At 39.4% G+C, this 18,891-nt stretch overlaps 1 protein-coding gene across 4 annotated transcripts in view; it reads right to left on the bottom strand.

Annotated features, from left to right (window-relative positions):
- WDR48 (WD repeat domain 48) overlaps positions 1-18,891 on the bottom strand; it is a 44,457-nt gene that overhangs the window by 9,537 nt on the left and 16,029 nt on the right. For 3 of the 4 annotated variants that reach the window (XM_082348462.1, XM_082348460.1, XM_082348459.1), the window contains 9 exons: positions 17,474-17,562; positions 16,991-17,092; positions 12,488-12,712; positions 10,739-10,813; positions 9,403-9,505; positions 8,490-8,587; positions 3,757-3,864; positions 3,349-3,445; positions 1,140-1,235 (listed from right to left, as the gene is read on the bottom strand). In XM_082348462.1, coding sequence (XP_082204588.1) covers positions 1,140-1,235; positions 3,349-3,445; positions 3,757-3,864; positions 8,490-8,587; positions 9,403-9,505; positions 10,739-10,813; positions 12,488-12,712; positions 16,991-17,092; positions 17,474-17,562 — 993 coding nt within the window. Of the gene's footprint in view, positions 1-1,139; positions 1,236-3,348; positions 3,446-3,756; positions 3,865-8,489; positions 8,588-9,402; positions 9,506-10,738; positions 10,814-12,487; positions 12,713-16,990; positions 17,093-17,473; positions 17,563-18,370; positions 18,495-18,891 lie in introns of those variants that run through there. The other variant, XM_082348461.1, reaches the window with a different exon arrangement.

Below are 18,891 nucleotides of genomic sequence, written 5' to 3'. Positions count from 1 at the left end.
GGCTACTTGGGCCTCTGAGGGCACCCTGTCCTGTTACAGATGGAGAAAGGCAAGCCAAGAACAGGAAATGACATGCCCATAGCTACATGGCTGATAAATGGCAGAGCCCATACCAGAACCTAGCTTGCTCAATCCTCCGTGAAGAGATATTTCCACTGAATTTCTCTGGCTCACAGCCCACTGTACAATTCTAAAGGGGAATGAAGTGGGTCAGGTGACAAAAGAAATGACACCACGGGTGGGGTCAGTGCCCTCTCTATGACAGGGACATCAGGAGACTGGCTTTCAGAGAGAGAGGTATGTCATCCTTGCAAAACAGATTTAAACTCCAAAAATCATTCTGGATGAATCAGTCGGCCAGAACAAAGTCTCTGGCAGGAGGTCCTTGTCACTGCTGACCACCGTAAGTGGGCAATCTTCAGAGAATCTTCAGCAGATAAGTCCTCAGTAGGTGGGACTCAAGGTTACATATGAGTTGTGAAATTTTAAGGTTTTTTTTCCCCTTTCTATAATGAAACTGAGCCAAATTCTCCTCTGCTTCCCAGAGAAAGTTACTGCCACTGCCTGTGGCACACAAAGCTTTTCAATGCCCTCAATGACATTAATTCTTTACACATACTCATTCACTTACCCTGACACTTCTGAGTTGGGATTTGATTTTTTGAGCCACGATCAGGTAGATCATCAGACTAGGTAATATCTACATTTCAAGCCAACGTGAAGTTTGACTACACAAGGACAAACCTGGCTTTCTGATGTTAATTAGCGAGCACTGGAGGTAAATCCAGCAGGTCCATGGATAACCTAAGAAATATCTTTGGAATAACCCTGCTAAGCTGCCTACGTTTAAGGTCAAAGGTCATTTGAATACACAGGGTTTATTCTATATATCTTGTGTATAGAATCTCATTGATTAAAAGCTCTCTTGGAATCTCAGTTAAGACTGGATGGATGTTGTTCTCTAGGATGTGGAAGGGAGGGCAGTAAATTGGGCACATCACATATATTTATTATGTCACACTTTAGCAAATGCTTAAAATAATTTTTTTAAAAAAACATTCTCAGGATAACACACAATCTAAGTATCCTTAACTTCTGAGTAATTTTTAAATCAATTATCCTGATATAAAAACACGAACCATGGTTTACTTCATTTTCTTCTTCATCTATTGGATTCACATGTGTCCTAGGCCAATATTCTAGGAGGGCCTGGAGTAAAAGTCCTCCTAAGTTCACTGCAAAAGAGTTGATATAAAAAAGAAAAGAAATGGAAAAGAGAATCATTAGCTTTAACCTAAAAATAGAGGGAAAGAAGTAAGAATTAAAAGTTTCCACAAACTCTGATGTTACATTCTTAACCCAATGCCAAGGATGTTTAAAAGCAAGATTTAGAGATTTCACGAAGTCTATTAAAATTTTATCTTAGAATGTTTAAAGCTGTGACAATATGGAGCAAACACATATTCTACTTGGTTGTTCAGATACAGCCACTCTTTAAAAATGAACAAACAAAAACAGCAACTGTAGTCTTTAAAGGGCTATTTCCATACAAAGCCAGTACACTATATTTATATATATCAGGTATTTCTACATGCTACATTCTTAGGAGAATACTGATCAAAAATATAATCAACAAAATGTAATAAACTCTTATGAAGATGAGTCTCTTCTCACCATACACAAGAATTAACTCAATATGGATTAAAGACTTGATGTAAGACCTGAAACCATAAAACTCCGAGAAGAAAAAACACAGGCAGTAAGCTCGCTGACAATGGTCTTGGCAATGATTTTTTTGGATCTTACACCAAAAGCAAGGGCAATGAAGGCAAAAATAAACAAGTGGGACTACATCAAACTAAAAAGCTTCTGCAGAGCAAAGGAAATCATCAACAAAATGAAAAGGCGACCTAGTGAATGGGAGAAAATATTTGCAAATCATGTATCTGAAAGGGGTTAATATCCAAAATATATAAAAAATTCATTCAACTCAATAGCAAAAAAACTGAACAATCTGATTAAAAAATGGGCAGAAGATATGAATAGACATTTTTCCAAAGAAGACACACAGACAGTCAACAGGTACATGAAAAGATGTTCAACATCATTAATCACCTGGGAAATGCAAATCAAAACCACAATGAGATATCACCTCACACCTGTCAGAATGGCTATTATCAAAAAGACCACAAATAACAAATGTTTGAGAGTACGTGGAGAAACAGGAATCCTTGTGCACTACTGATGGGAATGTAAATTGGTGAAGCCACTGTGGACAACAGTACGGCAGTTCCTCAAAAATAAAACTATCATATCTAGTAATTCCACTTCTGACTATTTATCCAAAGAAAAGGAAACCACTAATTCAAAAAGATATATGCATCCCCATGTTCACTGCAGCACTATTTACAATAGCCAAGATATTAGAAACAATGTCATTGTCCACTGATGGATGAATGGGTAAAGAAAATGTGATACACAAACACACACACACACACACACACACAGAAATATTATTCAGTCATAAAAAAGAATGAAGTCTTGCCATTTGCGACAAGGATGAACCGTGAAGGAATTATGGTTAAATGAAATATGTCTGACACAGAAAGACAAATACCATATGATCTCACTTATATGTGGAATCTAAAAACAAAAAAGCCAAAAAGCAAAGCTCACAGATATAGAGAACAGATAGGTGGTTGCCAGATGTGGGGAGTAATGGAATGGGCAAAATGGGTGAAGGGGGTCAAAAGGTACAATCTTCCAGTTATAAAATAAATAAGTCATGGGGATGTAATATACAGCATGGCAACTGTAGTTACTATTACTGTATTGCATATTTGAAAGTTGCTAAGAGAGTAGATCTTAAAAATTCTCATTAAGAAAAAAAAATTTTCTATGTATGGTGATGGATGTTAACTAGACTTATTGTAGTGACTATTTTACAGTATATACAAATATTGAATCATTATATTGTACATCTGAAACTAATACATTATATGTCAACTATACTTCAATACATTTTTTTTTTAATTGGGGGGGAAAAACTGTTTCCTAGCTTCACTTTCCTAACCTAACAGACTTCCCGAACGGTTTAAGGGTAGAGAGTGTGCTGCATGTTTAATTGTTAAAGCTAAGCCATAGATTGTGACAAAAATCAAGACCCCCAAAACATTTAAAATGAATAGTATTTTCCATTTCCATATGAGAGAATATACAGATTTCTTGAAAAATGATTTTTAAAAAACCCAAATATTGTTTAAAAAAAAAGATGAGCACATAAAAAAACAGCACAGATCCACCTTCTCTTTTGGAAGGAGAAAGGGAAAGAAGGACACTTAAACTCACGTTTTGGATCTGACCCGTCAGGGCTGCTAAAGCCAGCATCTTTTGCAGAAACCCAAGCAGCAAAACAGTCACTCTCATCCAAAGTAATTGTCAACATCTGTCAAAAGAAAAAAATTGTTAGTGATATTCCATGTGAATACATTCTCCAAATAAGTCTCTAAACCATTATTTATTTGTACTATTTAACTAAAGTGCTAAGCCACAGATTCAGAACCAAAATGTGTTTCTGCGTGATTCGATGCAACTACAATTTAATATACTGGGATACGAAAAGGCATTTAAACTGCATAAAATTTTTTCCTTTCATACATAAAAACACAGGACTCTATAATTAATAATACTTAATTTTGAGCTATATTAGAAATTTTCAACTAACCCAAATCGCACAAATATCAATTGCTAACTTACCCCTGTTTTTAAGTCTACTGAGAACCAATTTGGTACATATACCATCTTAAATCTTTTCTTAATTTCATCTTCAAAATCCACTTTGCCCAGATCTTCAACTTTACATGCCTATACAGCAAAAATAAAGTATGATAATTATCAATGTTAAGTGGTCAACTGATTTGATTCTGACTTAGCTACTCAAAATTTTACACATTTGCCTAAATATAATGGAGTCTTAAATACATTCCAAAAAGAACATGGTCAAATATTTTTATCTTAAAGCATTTACCTTTAAGTAACTACGTCCTATTAAAATTTTAAATTAAAAAAACACAAACTGTTCTTTTTTGGGAAACTGTAACCTAATTTTGCTCATATTGATATAATATACCACCACACTTATCTGGAAGCAATGTCAAATGAAGCAAAAAAAATCTTCAAGGAACAAATAAGTTTCTAAGCACTTTAAGAGAACTGTGAAGCTATCAATACCTTCAGACAACAGCTATAATATAGGCAGCAATTTTAAGTTTCTCTTTCTTGGCCATCACAATCTTTCTTATTCATTCCCTAAATATCTATGCTCCCCAAAAGTATGTCCTGAACTTCCCCTCGTGCCATGGAGCATTTCCAATCACAGTTCATCTCTATCCTGAACAATATCACTGAATGTTCCCTCTACCTATTCTTCCTAACAGCAAACTGGCTCTTTCCTGAAGGTCCCATCTCATCAGCTGTCTTCTCAAAGGGTGACTCTGCATCTTCTCCTACATCCCATAACTCTCTAATGGCATACAGAGACCATCATTCCACCATCGCTATGTAAAAACTCCTATTTCTTTGAGCCCATATCATTTAGCTGCAGTAAACCGTACCCCTTTTCCTCACAGCCATCTAGCAACCTCTGTGCTCACTCTCCCTCATCTCCCTCATTCAATGGCAACTTGAGCCTGGCTTAATGTCTTAAAACCCATCTTGAGATCTCGCTTGCATCCCAGACAATATGAACATCCACACGGACAACACACAGGAAAAGATGGCCTCTCAAATCCTTGACAGTATTCCCACTATAAATATACAGTCATTAATGCTACCTGGAACTTGTTTCCAAAGTCAGTTCTCCACAGCATCTTTGTCAAATCTCTACTCTCCTCATACCCCTGCCCTTGCTGCCACCACCTCCCTCACTACCCCCAGCACATGAGTCTGACCTCTACTTCTCAAAAAAAGAGGAGCCTTGACAGAATCCCCTTAACTTTCTGCTACTGTTCTTCCTGGTGCAACGAAAAAGGTGTCCCTTCTTGCTGTGCTCTGGATCCCCTCACCTCTTGCTTCTTGGGGACCTTGTATCATCATTTACCTTCTCATGTCTCTACGGGCTTCTCCCCATGAACAGTGAACCACGATCAAATTTCTCCCATCTTAAAAATGCCTAAACACCAAAACAAAACCTTCCCTTGACCTTCTCATGCCTAAATCTTCTCCAGCTACTGCCTTTCCTGCCCATCTCACCAAAGTCAAATTTCATCTAAGACTGTCTCCCCTCAAATTCTGTTTCTTCACCTCGCAAACACTATTCAACCCACTCTATCTGGCTTTTGCCCTTAGGTCTCCCTAGAAACTGCTCTCCCCAGACACCGTCCTCTTTATTGGTTAGATCCATGTGCACATTCCATTCCACTGTCTCACACAAACTCTCAGCAGGCCAATGCAGCTAACCACAAGCTCCTTCCTGAAACGCTTAATTAGTCCTTGAGCTCTTTGTTTTCTTACCCCTTGTTATTACACACCTTTGTGGCTTCCTCTTTTTCTAAAAATTCTTGAAAGGGAGATGACTTGGTTTCTTCTATTTTCAGTATAGATGTATCCCTTAGAAACTCTGACCTTTCTCATGGCTCCAACTATAATCCACAGCTGAAGACGGCTGGACCGATTTCTCCAGCCCAGTTCTTTCATGTGTGCATTAGGTTGTATAGCTCTCTGCCCAGCAAACACCTCTACCCAGATATCTCACATAAATTCAAATCTGCTGTCTTTCTCAGCATGTCCCTTTCGCCCAACAATGCTTTCTCCTCTTACGTTCCCTGTATCACTTCCACTCACCAAACTAATCCAGAAACCTAGGACTAATCTCTGCTCCTTCCTTTTCTTCATACTCCCTTTTATTCAAGCATCACTTATCTACAGGCCTACATATCTTTCTAATCATTCTGTTTTTTCCCCTTGTTCCCAGCCCACTCCAGAGGAATATCTGATATTTCGCCTGTATTAGTACAACAGCTTCCTAACTACTATGTGTCAGTCACTACAGTAAATACTTCTCAAACACCCCCTTAACATTACCAAGAAATATGGACCATCCAGATTTTAGGAATAAAGACAAAGGTAAGCATATTCTGGAGATCACTTGGCTAGTAGCTGGCAGAGCCAAGGTCAGAATGCAGCTCTAACTCTGAGCCTATGGTCCTCAATACTCCTGACTTCCGTATTTCTGTATAATGCCATGTCTATTTTGCCTGATCACTTGATCTTAAAACCTCAAGGTCTAGTGTCTGGATATGGGAAGCTGCCAGGGCCACAAAAATGCCAATGATGGTGCATGCCAGCTGAGCGCCCCATCTAAGTAGAACTACCTCCCATTCAGACAGCAGGACTCTACTCAGACTTCAGCTAATTAGACCAAGAGAGGACATCAGACTCATAGGCAGAAAATCAAAGAGGAACTGGCTCGATTTGACTTTGTTAGATATTCTGGAGAACATCAGATGCTGCGCAGCATGAGGTAAAGCCTAGCCACAGGGCAGAGCTAGGGCCACATTAGTGGTGAAGCAGCCAAATTCCTACTGATGAGGTCCTTAGGGCTACTCTGGATCCTCTCTGTCTTCACAGAACCCCTCTCTGAAACAAACGTGAGTTTCTGGTCCCCTGACAAGCACATCTCTACTGTAGGAAAAAAACCAATTGGAATTTTTGGAGCCTACTGCAATTAAATTTTCCACTCAACTAAAGTCTCTTGTTCTGAAGCCATGCTCACCAAGCAACTGTTCTGTAATGTGATTTCCCACACAGCTGCGCCACAGGGAGGGAATGTGTTAGTCAGGCCAAGGTTTCCATTCAGAGACAGTCCCCTTTTCCGAGAAAGAAATGTGTTTATTCTTTGGATCCAGAAGTTAACTGAAGTGAATCTCTGTTCCTTATAACCAGGAACCTAACCAAAATACCAGATCTTTTCAATTCTTCCTTTAAAATATACCCAACATCTGTCTCTTCTTTTATTTTTGGATCAAACCGTCTTATTGAGGGACTCCAGGGGAGGGTGGAAGGCCTGGAGGACAATGAGATCTGATGTCTTCGGCCTGGCCAGGATCTCTCCAAGGCTTCACAGTGGCCAAAAGTCATCCATCTCTTTCTGTAGATCCCCAAGTCATTATGCTTAAGACAACTGACTTCCTGACTTCTGGCTTCTTTCCCATTATACATACTGCTACTGCTCTGAACATAGGGTTTTCCTGCTCTAAAATCATCTATGATTAAGAATCTTTAGGAAGTACCAAAGAAAGGCCAAGCCTGGAGCCTGAAATTCATGACTTTTTGGTAAATGACGTGAATCTCATCTTTCATCCTTACACACCCCTACTACTCTCTTATACTTACTCTGGTCTCCAGCTATACAAAACTGTTCACCTGGCCCTGAATAAGTATGTTTTGATTACCTTCCTCTTCTGTGCCTTTGTCATTCACTTCCTCTTCCTAAAATGCCCTCCCATAATCCATTTGCTGGAATCCTTTAAGGCCCTGTTCAAATGATTTCTCCACTGTGAGGTGCTCCTGATTTCTCCAGCTGTAAGTAATCACCCTTGTCCATAAGCTATCTTGTGCTCTGTTGTCCCTGCTACCAGAAGGGATCATGAAATGGACTTTTTCATCATTTGTGACCCTCAACACAGTTCTTTGCACACAGTATTCGTTCATTCCAGAAATATTTTTTGAACAAATATAACAACAACACTAAGAAGGGACATTTGTCAGGATTCTAAAAGCAAACTTTTCAATCTGTCTATAAATTCTTCAGTGCTATTTATAATGTGGTTGAACAGCTTAATACATCTCAATTATCCAAGGAGTCACTGTAACATGACCCAAAGTAGTAACTGCTGCTCACAGTGATGGCTATAAATCCTAAGAAATGGCCAAACTTATTTTGTGTACTCCAGTGGTTCTCAACCCAGGGTGATTTTGCATCCTTCTTCTTCCTTCCTCCCCCTAAACATATGGCAATATCTAGAGACATTTTTGGTTGTTATAACTGAAGTGGGGGATAGGGATGAAAGTGGTTACTGGCATCTACTGGGTAGAGGCTAAGGGATGCTCCTAAACATCCTACAATGCACAGGACAGAGCCTACCCCGCCCCACTGCCAAAATGTCAACAGTTTCAAGGACGAGGAACTCTGGTGTTTTCATTTTAAGGGAAGGCAGCACAACACAGTTTGTAATACACTAAACAGAGAAAACGGTTCCATTCAAATTCTGGGTACTTAAAAAGATAAACTATGGCCTTACCTAATATTCACATAAGAATATATATATCCACCCCAAAATAAGGCTGCAATTAAATCTTTATTTATATGACTATTATCTTGGTTATTTTATACACACACACATATAACACATATACACACACAGACTACAATAAAAAATAAAGGGATACATAATCCAATAACCTATATTTAATTACAAAAAGATACTTACCTTTAATACATCCCAATATGCCACATTATTATTGGTATCTTTGGTTAATATATGTCTCTTATCATTAAGAATGTGACACTGAATAATACTAGCACCCCCTAAAGGAAAAAAATCCACACAATTAGGAAAACAATCCTACATTTAAATTCACAGTACAGCAATAATGTTAACTGGCATGTATTGTAACAGAATGTAAATCATACTAGCCCCCAGAAAGGAGAAGGTAAATCAGAAGACCATATAATTATTTCTAAGGCAATTTGAGGCTAACCAAAGAAAAACTGTCTGATTTTAATAACAGATTAAAAGACTCTCCATTCACTTCAAGGGTCTACTAGTGGAAAATTATTAAGAGCAAACCCTTTAATAATTTTTTTACCTACTAGGAAAAGTCCACATGATGACAGGAAATCTCTGAATTAGTCCTATCTCTCATTAACTTTTGTTTCCTATCTTCCTTCTCCTGAATGGACATTCTATCCTAAAGGTCACAGCATGGACATCTAACTATAGATAAACACACCATTCAATACTCTAATCCCCTTGAAGTCAGAGCTGTCACTCGCAGTTGTAGCATGCAGAATTCAGGGGCCAGATCTGACCATTCTGGCTTGTGCCAAAAGACAACATTAAATCTTGTATCTTTTACAAAGTGGTTGCTGGCTTTACCAAGACCATGATTATTCTAATGCTGGGCAAAAAGATTAACTCAAGAAAGCTCAATTTTTAAAGTCACTAAAAAGCATTTAAAAAATATTTTTCTTCTATTAAAAACAAACCAATATACTATTAGTCTTTTGTTGACATCAGGATTACATTTAAAGGAAGGTCATCTCCTTTATTTTTGTCAATTTCTTAGTAAGTATAATTAACTTCAATAAAACGGACAATACCTTCCAATATCCTTACTTACCTTTAATAACCTGGTCAGGTTGTGTACAAAGGGGTGTTATAGGATTTGTACAGTCATTGTCATAATCTCCAGAGGCTCTAAAATTATGAATTCCTTTCAATGTCTAAAGGAACAAAATTCATTATTTAATCATTTTATGCCAATTAGTTTAAAGTGGCAAGAAAAACAAAGAAAAAAAAAAAGAAAAACGAACAAACGAGAAAAACCGACAATAACAACATCAACCAAAAAATACTTAGTCACAAAATACAATTACCTACCATGATTAAAAAAATACAAAACAAAAATTAAGAAGGGAATGTTGTCTTTTTGGAGAGAAGACTACGCACTCTTCCAGGTAAAGCTATGTTGATCTCAAATTGGCACAATGAAATTTAAACAAGTTATATAACATTTTTTTTTTACAAGTACAGAGAAAGACCACTTGATCTACATATAAACAGGAATAAACGCAAACACTTTCTCTTTTGTTATCCACAGTCTGGTAAGCAAGAAAACTTAAATCTTCTTTAATTACGACTTAAGAATTAATAGTACTTTTGTGACTTCTCTCTGCTTATCCTTTATTTCTATACCTGTTCTTCGTGCTATAAAGAAAAAGGAAATGAATTTGAAAAAAACAACTTTCTGCTTTCTCTTATGTTTAGAAAAACAGAATCCTAGCGTTTCCCTGCTGTGTTGGTACTTGGGCTGCCTCTTTTCAAATACAGCTTCAAGAGGTCAGAAACTGTACTACTTTAAAGCTGTACTTTCCTGGTTTTATCAGGGAACAGCGCTTATTCTAAGCACATCAAATGTGTATCTTGGGGCTTCCCTGGTGGCACAGTGGTTGAGAGTCCGCCTGCCAATGCAGGGGACACGGGTTCAAGCCCTGGTCTGGGAAGATCCCACATGCCGCGGAGCAACTGGGCCCGTGAGCCACAACTACTGAGCCTGCGCGTCTGGAGCCTGTGCTTCGCAACAAGAGAGGCCGCGACAGTGAGAGGCCCGCGCACAGCGATGAAGAGTGGCCCCCGCTCGCCGCAACTAGAGAAAGCCCTCGCACAGAAATGGAGACCCAACACAGCCAAAAATAAATAAATAAATAAAATTAAAAAAAATGTGTATCTTGGCTCCTGACAAAGAAGTCAGAAGCTGCATTTTGACTATGACCTTAATTTTTGTACAATCCTTAGGATCACACCCGCATTCATAGGGGCTTTCAGATTTTTGTCACTGTCCAAAAGCATGCTGAGAGTCAGGCTCATACTGAGCATTTGCTACTGGTACCTGGGAGGTCCGTGATAACAAACCACATGTTTATAAACCTTTGCCAGATATACAGTGGCTCACTTACCCATTTATTTACTGTAGACTTCGTTGTTGCAACCCAGATTGCAGGAGGGGGATCAGCTGATCTGTCAAGCTCCATCTGAAACAAAGCACAAAAATATTGCTTTGTGGAATGTTGACTCTTCTGAACTGCCAGGACCAGCTATACACTATTAAATATCAACTCCTTCATTCAACATCTGTGTGCTGATGATACCACAGCGTGTGTTAAAAGCTAGGGATGCAGAGAAGAATGAGTCTCTTTGCTAAAGGAATTCGTAGCCCTATAAGTGTAATAGGGGTGACTATTTACCAAAAACAGTGGCTTAAAGTTTTAAGTGTGGTTAATTTAAGGGTTCTAAATGGGTACAGTCAAAAGGATGGCTTACCATAACTTTTTGGTTTTGTCACTCCTGTGTTTTGTCTTCATGTTCTTAGTAACAAGGAAATACGTTTTTTTCTTGGAAAATGTTTGTAGCAAAAACCAAAACCATTCTAACAACACAGCAAAAGGAAAAGTACCCACATAATGTACCCCCCCCCCCAACTTGCTTAAGGAATACAGCTGTACTTTGTGAACAGTTTACTGTGTCCTCCTATATTTTTAAAATACCATACATATAAAAATACACATATACCCATGTATACATTATGCAAATGGAATGACTCTACATTTGCACTATTCTTCCTGTACCAGGAAATTGCAGGTTTTTAGACATGGGGACAGGGCTGAGCCACTAGCAAGTAGGAATCCTCTTCAGTTCAAAGTGATGCTCCTTACAACATGGTTATGCCTGTGCTAAACACTTCTAGTCTTTCTCTCCACAGCCAAGAGATCCTGGCAGCTGCGGGACTCGCAGTGCAGTTTCTCCTCCACACATGACTCTCCCCATCAGTGTGCTTCCTGCACACATGCTGTGTCTGTATTTTAGCCTCCACTCTCTTGCTTCTCTAAAGGATTATTGCTTTTGTCCATTAGGCTGTGCCATCTGTTTTAAAGAACTGTAATTGGCCAGTATTATGTGAGCTCTTACACCATAGGCATCCTCTCAAGTGTCTCATTTGACCTCTATTCCCTTTTTCAGTCCTTCCTCCTATACTGTGGTTTCAGATGTCACTTAGTTTCGTAGATGATGGGTATTTACAATTCTGTTTCCTGCTTTCCTTGTTGTTTTCAGATGATTTCTGAGAAGGGGTGGGGGGGAGTGCTGTCTTTATGCCTCCATTTTAAACCTGGAAATCTCCTCACTGTTGTCTTAATGTGCAATTCTGTGAACATCGGTGAGACTGAACATCTTGTCAATGATGACTGGCCATTTTCTAGGCTTCACTTTTAGCAGGTGTCAATATGGATGGCTTCTCAAGTACCCTTTTACCCACCACCCAGGACTATCTTGAGGCAGTGATGGTTTGGAATATGAACCAGCTTCCCCTCCTCTTCAGGAGCACTCTTCCACATCCTCCTCCTGAGGCAGTGGACAAATTTCTGCTTTGCTGTCCACTCTCAGATACCTGAACTCCTCATATTCCTCCTCTAAGGACAGGTTAGGAAAGCCAGGAGAGCTCAGGAGCACTTTGGGGCCAGCTCACTAGGATTCGCCAGTGCGAGAGCCATCCATCCCTGATGTACCCATGAAGTCGCCATTTCTTCTATGGGTGACGAACAAGTATCTTTTTACAACCTCACAGTTGACTTGTGTTTTAATATTGATTTTGCTGTATTTGGCTAGCACATGTAACAATCTTAATCGTAAAACTAAAACATATGACATACCTTGAGAACTGGTGCTTTTTCTTCACAAATTAGCACCCGAATGTCAGGGTTTCTTAGGTCTGTACAATAAATCTTCCTGTCCCTTCCTCCAGAGTACACATGTGTGAAGGTGTCATTGACCTGTAGAGCCCAAACACCTTCATCATGCACTCGGTACGTTGCTATACATCTCTGCTGGCCAAGGGACCAAAGGCGAATTGTCCCATCAGAACTGCCGGAAAGGCACTGAGAACAAAGAAAGCTAAGGTTAGAAACCTGCCAAAAAGTTCCTGCTTTCTTGTGCTTTACACTTGTCTTCGCTAATGACTCCACAATGTCAAACACACACCTCTAACAACCTGTATTCCTGCCTCTGATAAAGACTTCTGACAAGCATACACCACAGGCTGAAACGACCAAAGGCAACAGTATGGGCTCAAGCAGGGGAACCCTCTGAGCAAAACTTCCTCTGTCCTGTGTACCTGGCCGCTTGCTGCATCACCATCCCTTGGGAACATGTTAAACATGTAAATTCCCCGTTCCCATTCCAGACCTAATGAGGCAGAAACTCTGGTGGGGCTCAGCAACCTGTTTTGACAGGCTCTCCAGGTCATTCTGGTATGCCAAGTTTGACAAGCATTGCACTAGGCAAGGAAGCCTTCTGGAGCCCTGGGTCACACCTCTGTTTTGTCCCCCACCTCACGGCTCTGGATTCCTGATGGCCTGCCAGGTCTCCTGGATTCTACTGACAGGAGCCAAAAGCAAAATCCAGGCTTGCCACTCACTCTGTGAGCTTGGATACTTCCCATATGAGCTTCAAGTTCAACATCCATTAATACAAAATGTAGACCCTCAGCATTCAGAGTTAACACTGGCAATTCTGACAATTTCTAAAGGCTCAGGAGTGTCAACTACATAGAAGTTGCAGGTACACAAATCAGGGCTGAGCACACAGACAGTGTGACAGAAACAGGCAGAATCAGCCACCCCACATTCACATTCAGCATGCCTGGTGTTCTCTACTAGTTACAGTGGTGACCTGAGGAAAGGGATAAAAACTTATTTCTTTGGGGAAAAAAATCACCCTGAGGGGAAAGGAACTGCTGGTGCTGGGAAAGGAACTGTATGAAATTAAGCAGGCATAGAGCTTCAAAGAAGAGAAGATAGTTGTGGGCTTGGAGACCTGGATAGTGTTTGAACAGATGAGGCCTTCAGGAATATTAAGGATTTACTGGCCTGCTCTGACTTGAAGGGGCCTTCAGACATGTTTAATTAAACAAACATCACACTAACAGACTCCCCCATAAGCTGTCAGGAGCATCAGTGCTTTAGTCTCCAATTCCAACTAGTTCACAAGAGAACCAAGAGACTAACCAATAAAGAAACTGTCAGGAGTAAGGTGGCAAGCAGACCTTCATCACGTGTGTAGGAGCACTGTGGCAGTCTGATGGGGAGAAGGCAGGGAGGAGTTCTCCATTCCAGGAAGAGATGCTACTCTGTGGTGGCAAAGCTGTTAGTAAAGCTTTGATCACTCAGATTCTAGACCATATATCTTCAAGGAATAAGGTCTGACAACTTTAGGAAAAGGAAAGCTTTAGGAATAGGAAAAGATGATATGTTGAAAGTCCTCACAGGCTGGGTGACTTACAGCAGTAAAGAGATACGTTCCAAACCCAGAATGCACAGGTGAAAGTAGATGAGGAAACAAAGAGTATATCAGAGTTCTATATCAACCCTGACATAGAATACAAAATAATCTTTGATGGTAGTCAGTATTCTAAGACTGCTAAAAAGCAGGCTCCCAAATAGACAGCAATCACTTTTAAAGTACTATGCAGGCGAACATCTTTGCAGTATTTGGTAGTATGGTTGAAGGAGGTGGCCATTTTATAGGAATTCTAGTGCCTGATATCCTATAGGAGCTAGAGGAGTCATCAAAACATTTCCCACTGCCTCCACCCTTCCACGGGATAAAAATGAAGACCCCTTCATTATGAGGTGGCCTCTGGGATTAGGACAGAATGCCCCAAATGGTTCTGCTAAGTCAGACTTAGGGGAACAGATTCTATAGCCTGATCAGGTGCTCTGTGCTTCTGCCAATGGACATGAGAGGTACCAGTGTATTGGGGCCAGGCTGCTGTTGACCAACACAAAGCGTTTCTGGGATGGTTGCTTACACACAATTGTAATTGCCAATAGAGAGCAGCCCAGTGAGCAAGTCAGGGGCAGGGAGTGACCTAATGCTCAGAGATACCCCCGACCCATGAGCTAGGTTCAGCAGGACTTGTATTACCAAGGAAAACCCTGTGAGTGACACACAAGGAGGTGACTGACTCAGAGCAAGATGGCAGGTTGTCCCAGATCCTCAAGCAATTGCCTGAGCGAGTACAAGGACTGAAAAGTCAGCTGGCTTGGCCCACGAATGTTGGCACAATCAGGACAACTGCCATGGTGCCAGACCTCAGATAGTAAGATTTGCTAAGTATCTTACTATCAATACAATGAAGGAAGTGAGGCAACAGGCTGACATCGATGGGATTCTTTGGCCTATTATACATATCTTATCATAAGTCCCTGACTTACAACGCCAGCAGAGACCCTACATTAGAAGCTTGCAAGGCAGCTCTGCAAGATGCAGTATATACTCTGGTCTAGTACCCGATGGTTACTTCTTCCATGTTGCAAGAGTTTGTGAATCAGTATGTAAAGGTTACTTTTTTCCTCCTCTCTTTTCTCAGTTGAGTAGTTATTACAGATGTTTTCTTGATCAATTCCCTAATGTAAGGATGCCGTGTTGTTGGTGGCTAAATCTACATTTAGTCTCTCATTGCCAATAAGGAAAATGGATGAAAGAGGAACTAGAGGAGGAATGGTATCTGCTTAATTATTTACTCTAAGGCTGACAGGCAGCTTTTAAAGTAGTACCACATCACCTTCTCTGCTTTCAGTAAGTGGAACTGACTACAGGTGAAGTGCATTTGTAAGTAAATGTGCTACTTAAATCGTCTTAGGTAAAAGCACATTCATAATTGTCTATATAGGAAACAAGGCATGGAGTGTAGTAGACAGGAGGAGATTTACGAAAGTCTGCCAGGCCCACAGCCCATTTCTGGAAACCATCTTGTCTATAGCCTCTAGTTAAGCACAGTCCCATTGAGACCATATGATCTAGTTCAATCCTGGACAAAGCTAACAGAACTAGGCATGGACAACCATCTCAAGTGTAGCCTAGCAGCTACTGCAACAGTGAGGAGCTAACTGTACTGGGCTTTTTTTGGCCACGCCTCACGGCTTGTGGGATCTTAGTGCCCTGACCAGGGATTGAACCTGGGCCCCGGGAGTAAAAGCATGGAGTCCTAACCACTGGGCTGCCACAGAATTCCCCTGTACTGGGCTTTTTAGACACATGAAAATGCTGCTATGAAGAAACTCAAGAGCTCTAGAAAATGCCATGGCTTACAGACAAGAATATACTTATTATTTCTACTCTTCTCACCAATTACACTAACTAAATATTATGACTCCCACTTTGCAGATAAGCAAACTAGGGACCAGTACATTCCTCTCCTCAAGGCCACACAATACTTTAATATCAAGATCCTTCCACATCTCCAAAGACCTCCATGGTAATATTCAAGCTTCTCTGCCTGGTTCTGAAAAAATGATTTCTTTCCTTTGGCTAGTTTTTCAAACCTTCCTTTCACCTCTGGAGGCAAAGGCTTCTCTAATTCATGTGTGAGGCAACTTCCATGACGTAATTCCAGAGGAGTAACAGACCAATGGTGTTTCTCATCTCATCACATTCATACTCTCCCTCTTCTAAACCAATCACAATCAATTCCAATGATCCCTGCCCTATGCAAAAAATGGCAGCAGTACACGGTAGAGGTATGTCATAACATAAAATGGTGCTCAGTTTTTGTTTTTTATTATCTACACTGATGAAAGATCATTTTTCTACTGCTACAGGACAGAATTGTGATATATAATTCACAAATTATGTGGCCAACAGAGTATTAATACATGTTCAAATATTACCAAAATGTTTTTCTTTGAAATGCTGACTCTAAGTACTATGTTAGATAACTAAATCTATAGACCGTATCTACATAGTCAACTGACAAGATCTGCTTGGAAAACAGACCCACTGTGAGGAAATTTTCCACTTACTACACTGCCAGAAAGCATTCAATACCAAAGCTTCCTTCTGCTTTACACAAGGGAACATTTTAAATTATTTCAGCTATACATACCATAACTGCATATACTCACCTGCATTAAAATTATTCTTAGGAAATTCTTCGTTTGGCCTTTATTTAAAAGTTAGGCAAACAGAGAAATTCTGAAATGTGGATTATTATATGTGCAACTGAGTATTTTAAGGATTTAAAAATTAGACCACAGTTTCTAATATGTGTGGCTTTTGGTTCAAACCAACTATGCAACAATATACAGAGTGGGGGAGCTTCTGCTGTATGAAATTTTGACAAGGTCAGTAGGTAAATGTTCATGTGAACTGCATACCTGTGTGCCATCTCTGTTCAACAGCAATGCTTTAACATTATCCGTGTGCCCTTTAAGCTTCATTAGTTTTGCACATGTTCTTGGATCCCATACTCTTAAAACCTGTGAATTTTAACAAAGTATCATACAAATGATCAAATTTAAATAATAGATGACTTCTATAAATCAAATGACAACTATTAAATTCTGAGAAGGAAGTACTACTTCCGCCAACAGACAGTGTCCAAGGCTCCCAACTTTTTTAAGCAGGAGGAAGTCTTTTTAATGTCAAAAAAAGCACAGGCTTCCCCCACTCCACCCTCCGCCTCTGTTACCACACACAACAGTAATTATACAGTTATACTCTTATTTGTTCAAATAAAACCTTATTTTAGTATCCACAAGGCAAAACCGCTGTCTATATATTTTGTAATTACACAGATCAAATTATTTTGGTTTCTTTATTTTCTAGTGTTAAAATATACCCTTTAAGTTTCCCCTTACCTTCTCAGTGGACCCCGATACAATGATTGTTCCCAGTTGATTCATTGCCAGGCTATAAATGGAATCTTTGTTCCCACTTAAAGAAGAAGCTATTAAGGATAAATGGAGCTATATGTTAAAATCATCAGCTGTTTAATAACTAGTTAGCACAAACTGCAAGTTTAATTATTCGATTTAGAAAATCTTATCTTTATGAGTACTCTAAGGAAAAGAAATTCCTATAATGGAAATAATTCTAAATCATAATATTGTTAACAAAATTTACATCTCTTCTGGATTTGAGCATACACAAGTGCTCAATAAATATCTGCTAAATTGAATTGCACTGCCATTTAAGAAACTATCTGCATAAGTAATGTATTTTCAAAGATGCACATGTGCCAATAAAAATGAAAACTATGGCTAAATTCATTATTTATAAGAAAACACAAATCAAAACAAAAATACAATTTTCACCTACCAAACAGATAAAAAACAAGGCAATACTTAATTCTCAAAAAATACAGTTAAAATGGCACCCTCATACATTACTTGTGGAATGATAATTTGGTACAACTCTTCTAGAAGGAAATTAGACAATGTGTAGCAAGAATCATATTCATGCCCTTTGATTCAGAACTCAATACCACTGAAGTATGTATATAAAACTGTCTATACAGTATGATTCCAACTGTACAACAAAGAATAAATTTAAACACACACTGAGATGCTGTGAGTAAAGGAGTAAATACATGTAAAGTATTTAGAAAAGTAACTGCTTGTATTAAATGCTCAATAAATGTTAGCTATTTTTATTATCTCCATAATTATAAAAAACTTATTTGATATCCTCTCTAAACAATTCTAAGCAAGACATATCTGTTGCAGAATCTATAACCACTAAGCCTCGTCTCTGACCTTGGGACAATCCTGCTTTTTTTGCTTCATTCCTTCTTGTTAGTGTCTCTTTCAGGCAGGCCTTACATCTAGAGAGAGCTAAATGATGTATTATGACAGCCCCCAGCAGGGACCAGCTGCTGAATCCCTGAGATTGTGTACAGGTGAAAAATCACGGAAAACAAGGGAAGAATAGTGTTTAGACCTTCACATATTTTCTGAGAAAAAGGGCAAAATAATATTTAAGAAATTATAAACACCAGTCTCCCAACCTACCCTTCTTGGCACACACTAGATTATATTAGAACTGTTAGTTATATCAACATGAGTATTCTACAGTCATGACAAATTGGACCTGTTATGTAGGAATCTAGATAGTTCAGGCCCATATCCTGAACACAGACCTTCTAGGCCAGGCTTAGTTAGCCGTAAATGTGCTCTCAGGAATCCCTACTGACACCTGGCCTAGAGAACTCTTATTGGTTGGGCCAAGTGTGAGCTGAGTTTCAAGTCTAGACCTGTCTGGATCTGACTGGGTAACT

This window comes from Balaenoptera borealis, assembly GCF_965194805.1.
Source record: "Balaenoptera borealis genome assembly, chromosome: 12".
Lineage (NCBI taxonomy): Eukaryota > Metazoa > Chordata > Mammalia > Artiodactyla > Balaenopteridae > Balaenoptera > Balaenoptera borealis.
Note: the sequence above shows the minus strand (reverse complement) of the source record. Positions and strands in the feature narration are given on the sequence as shown.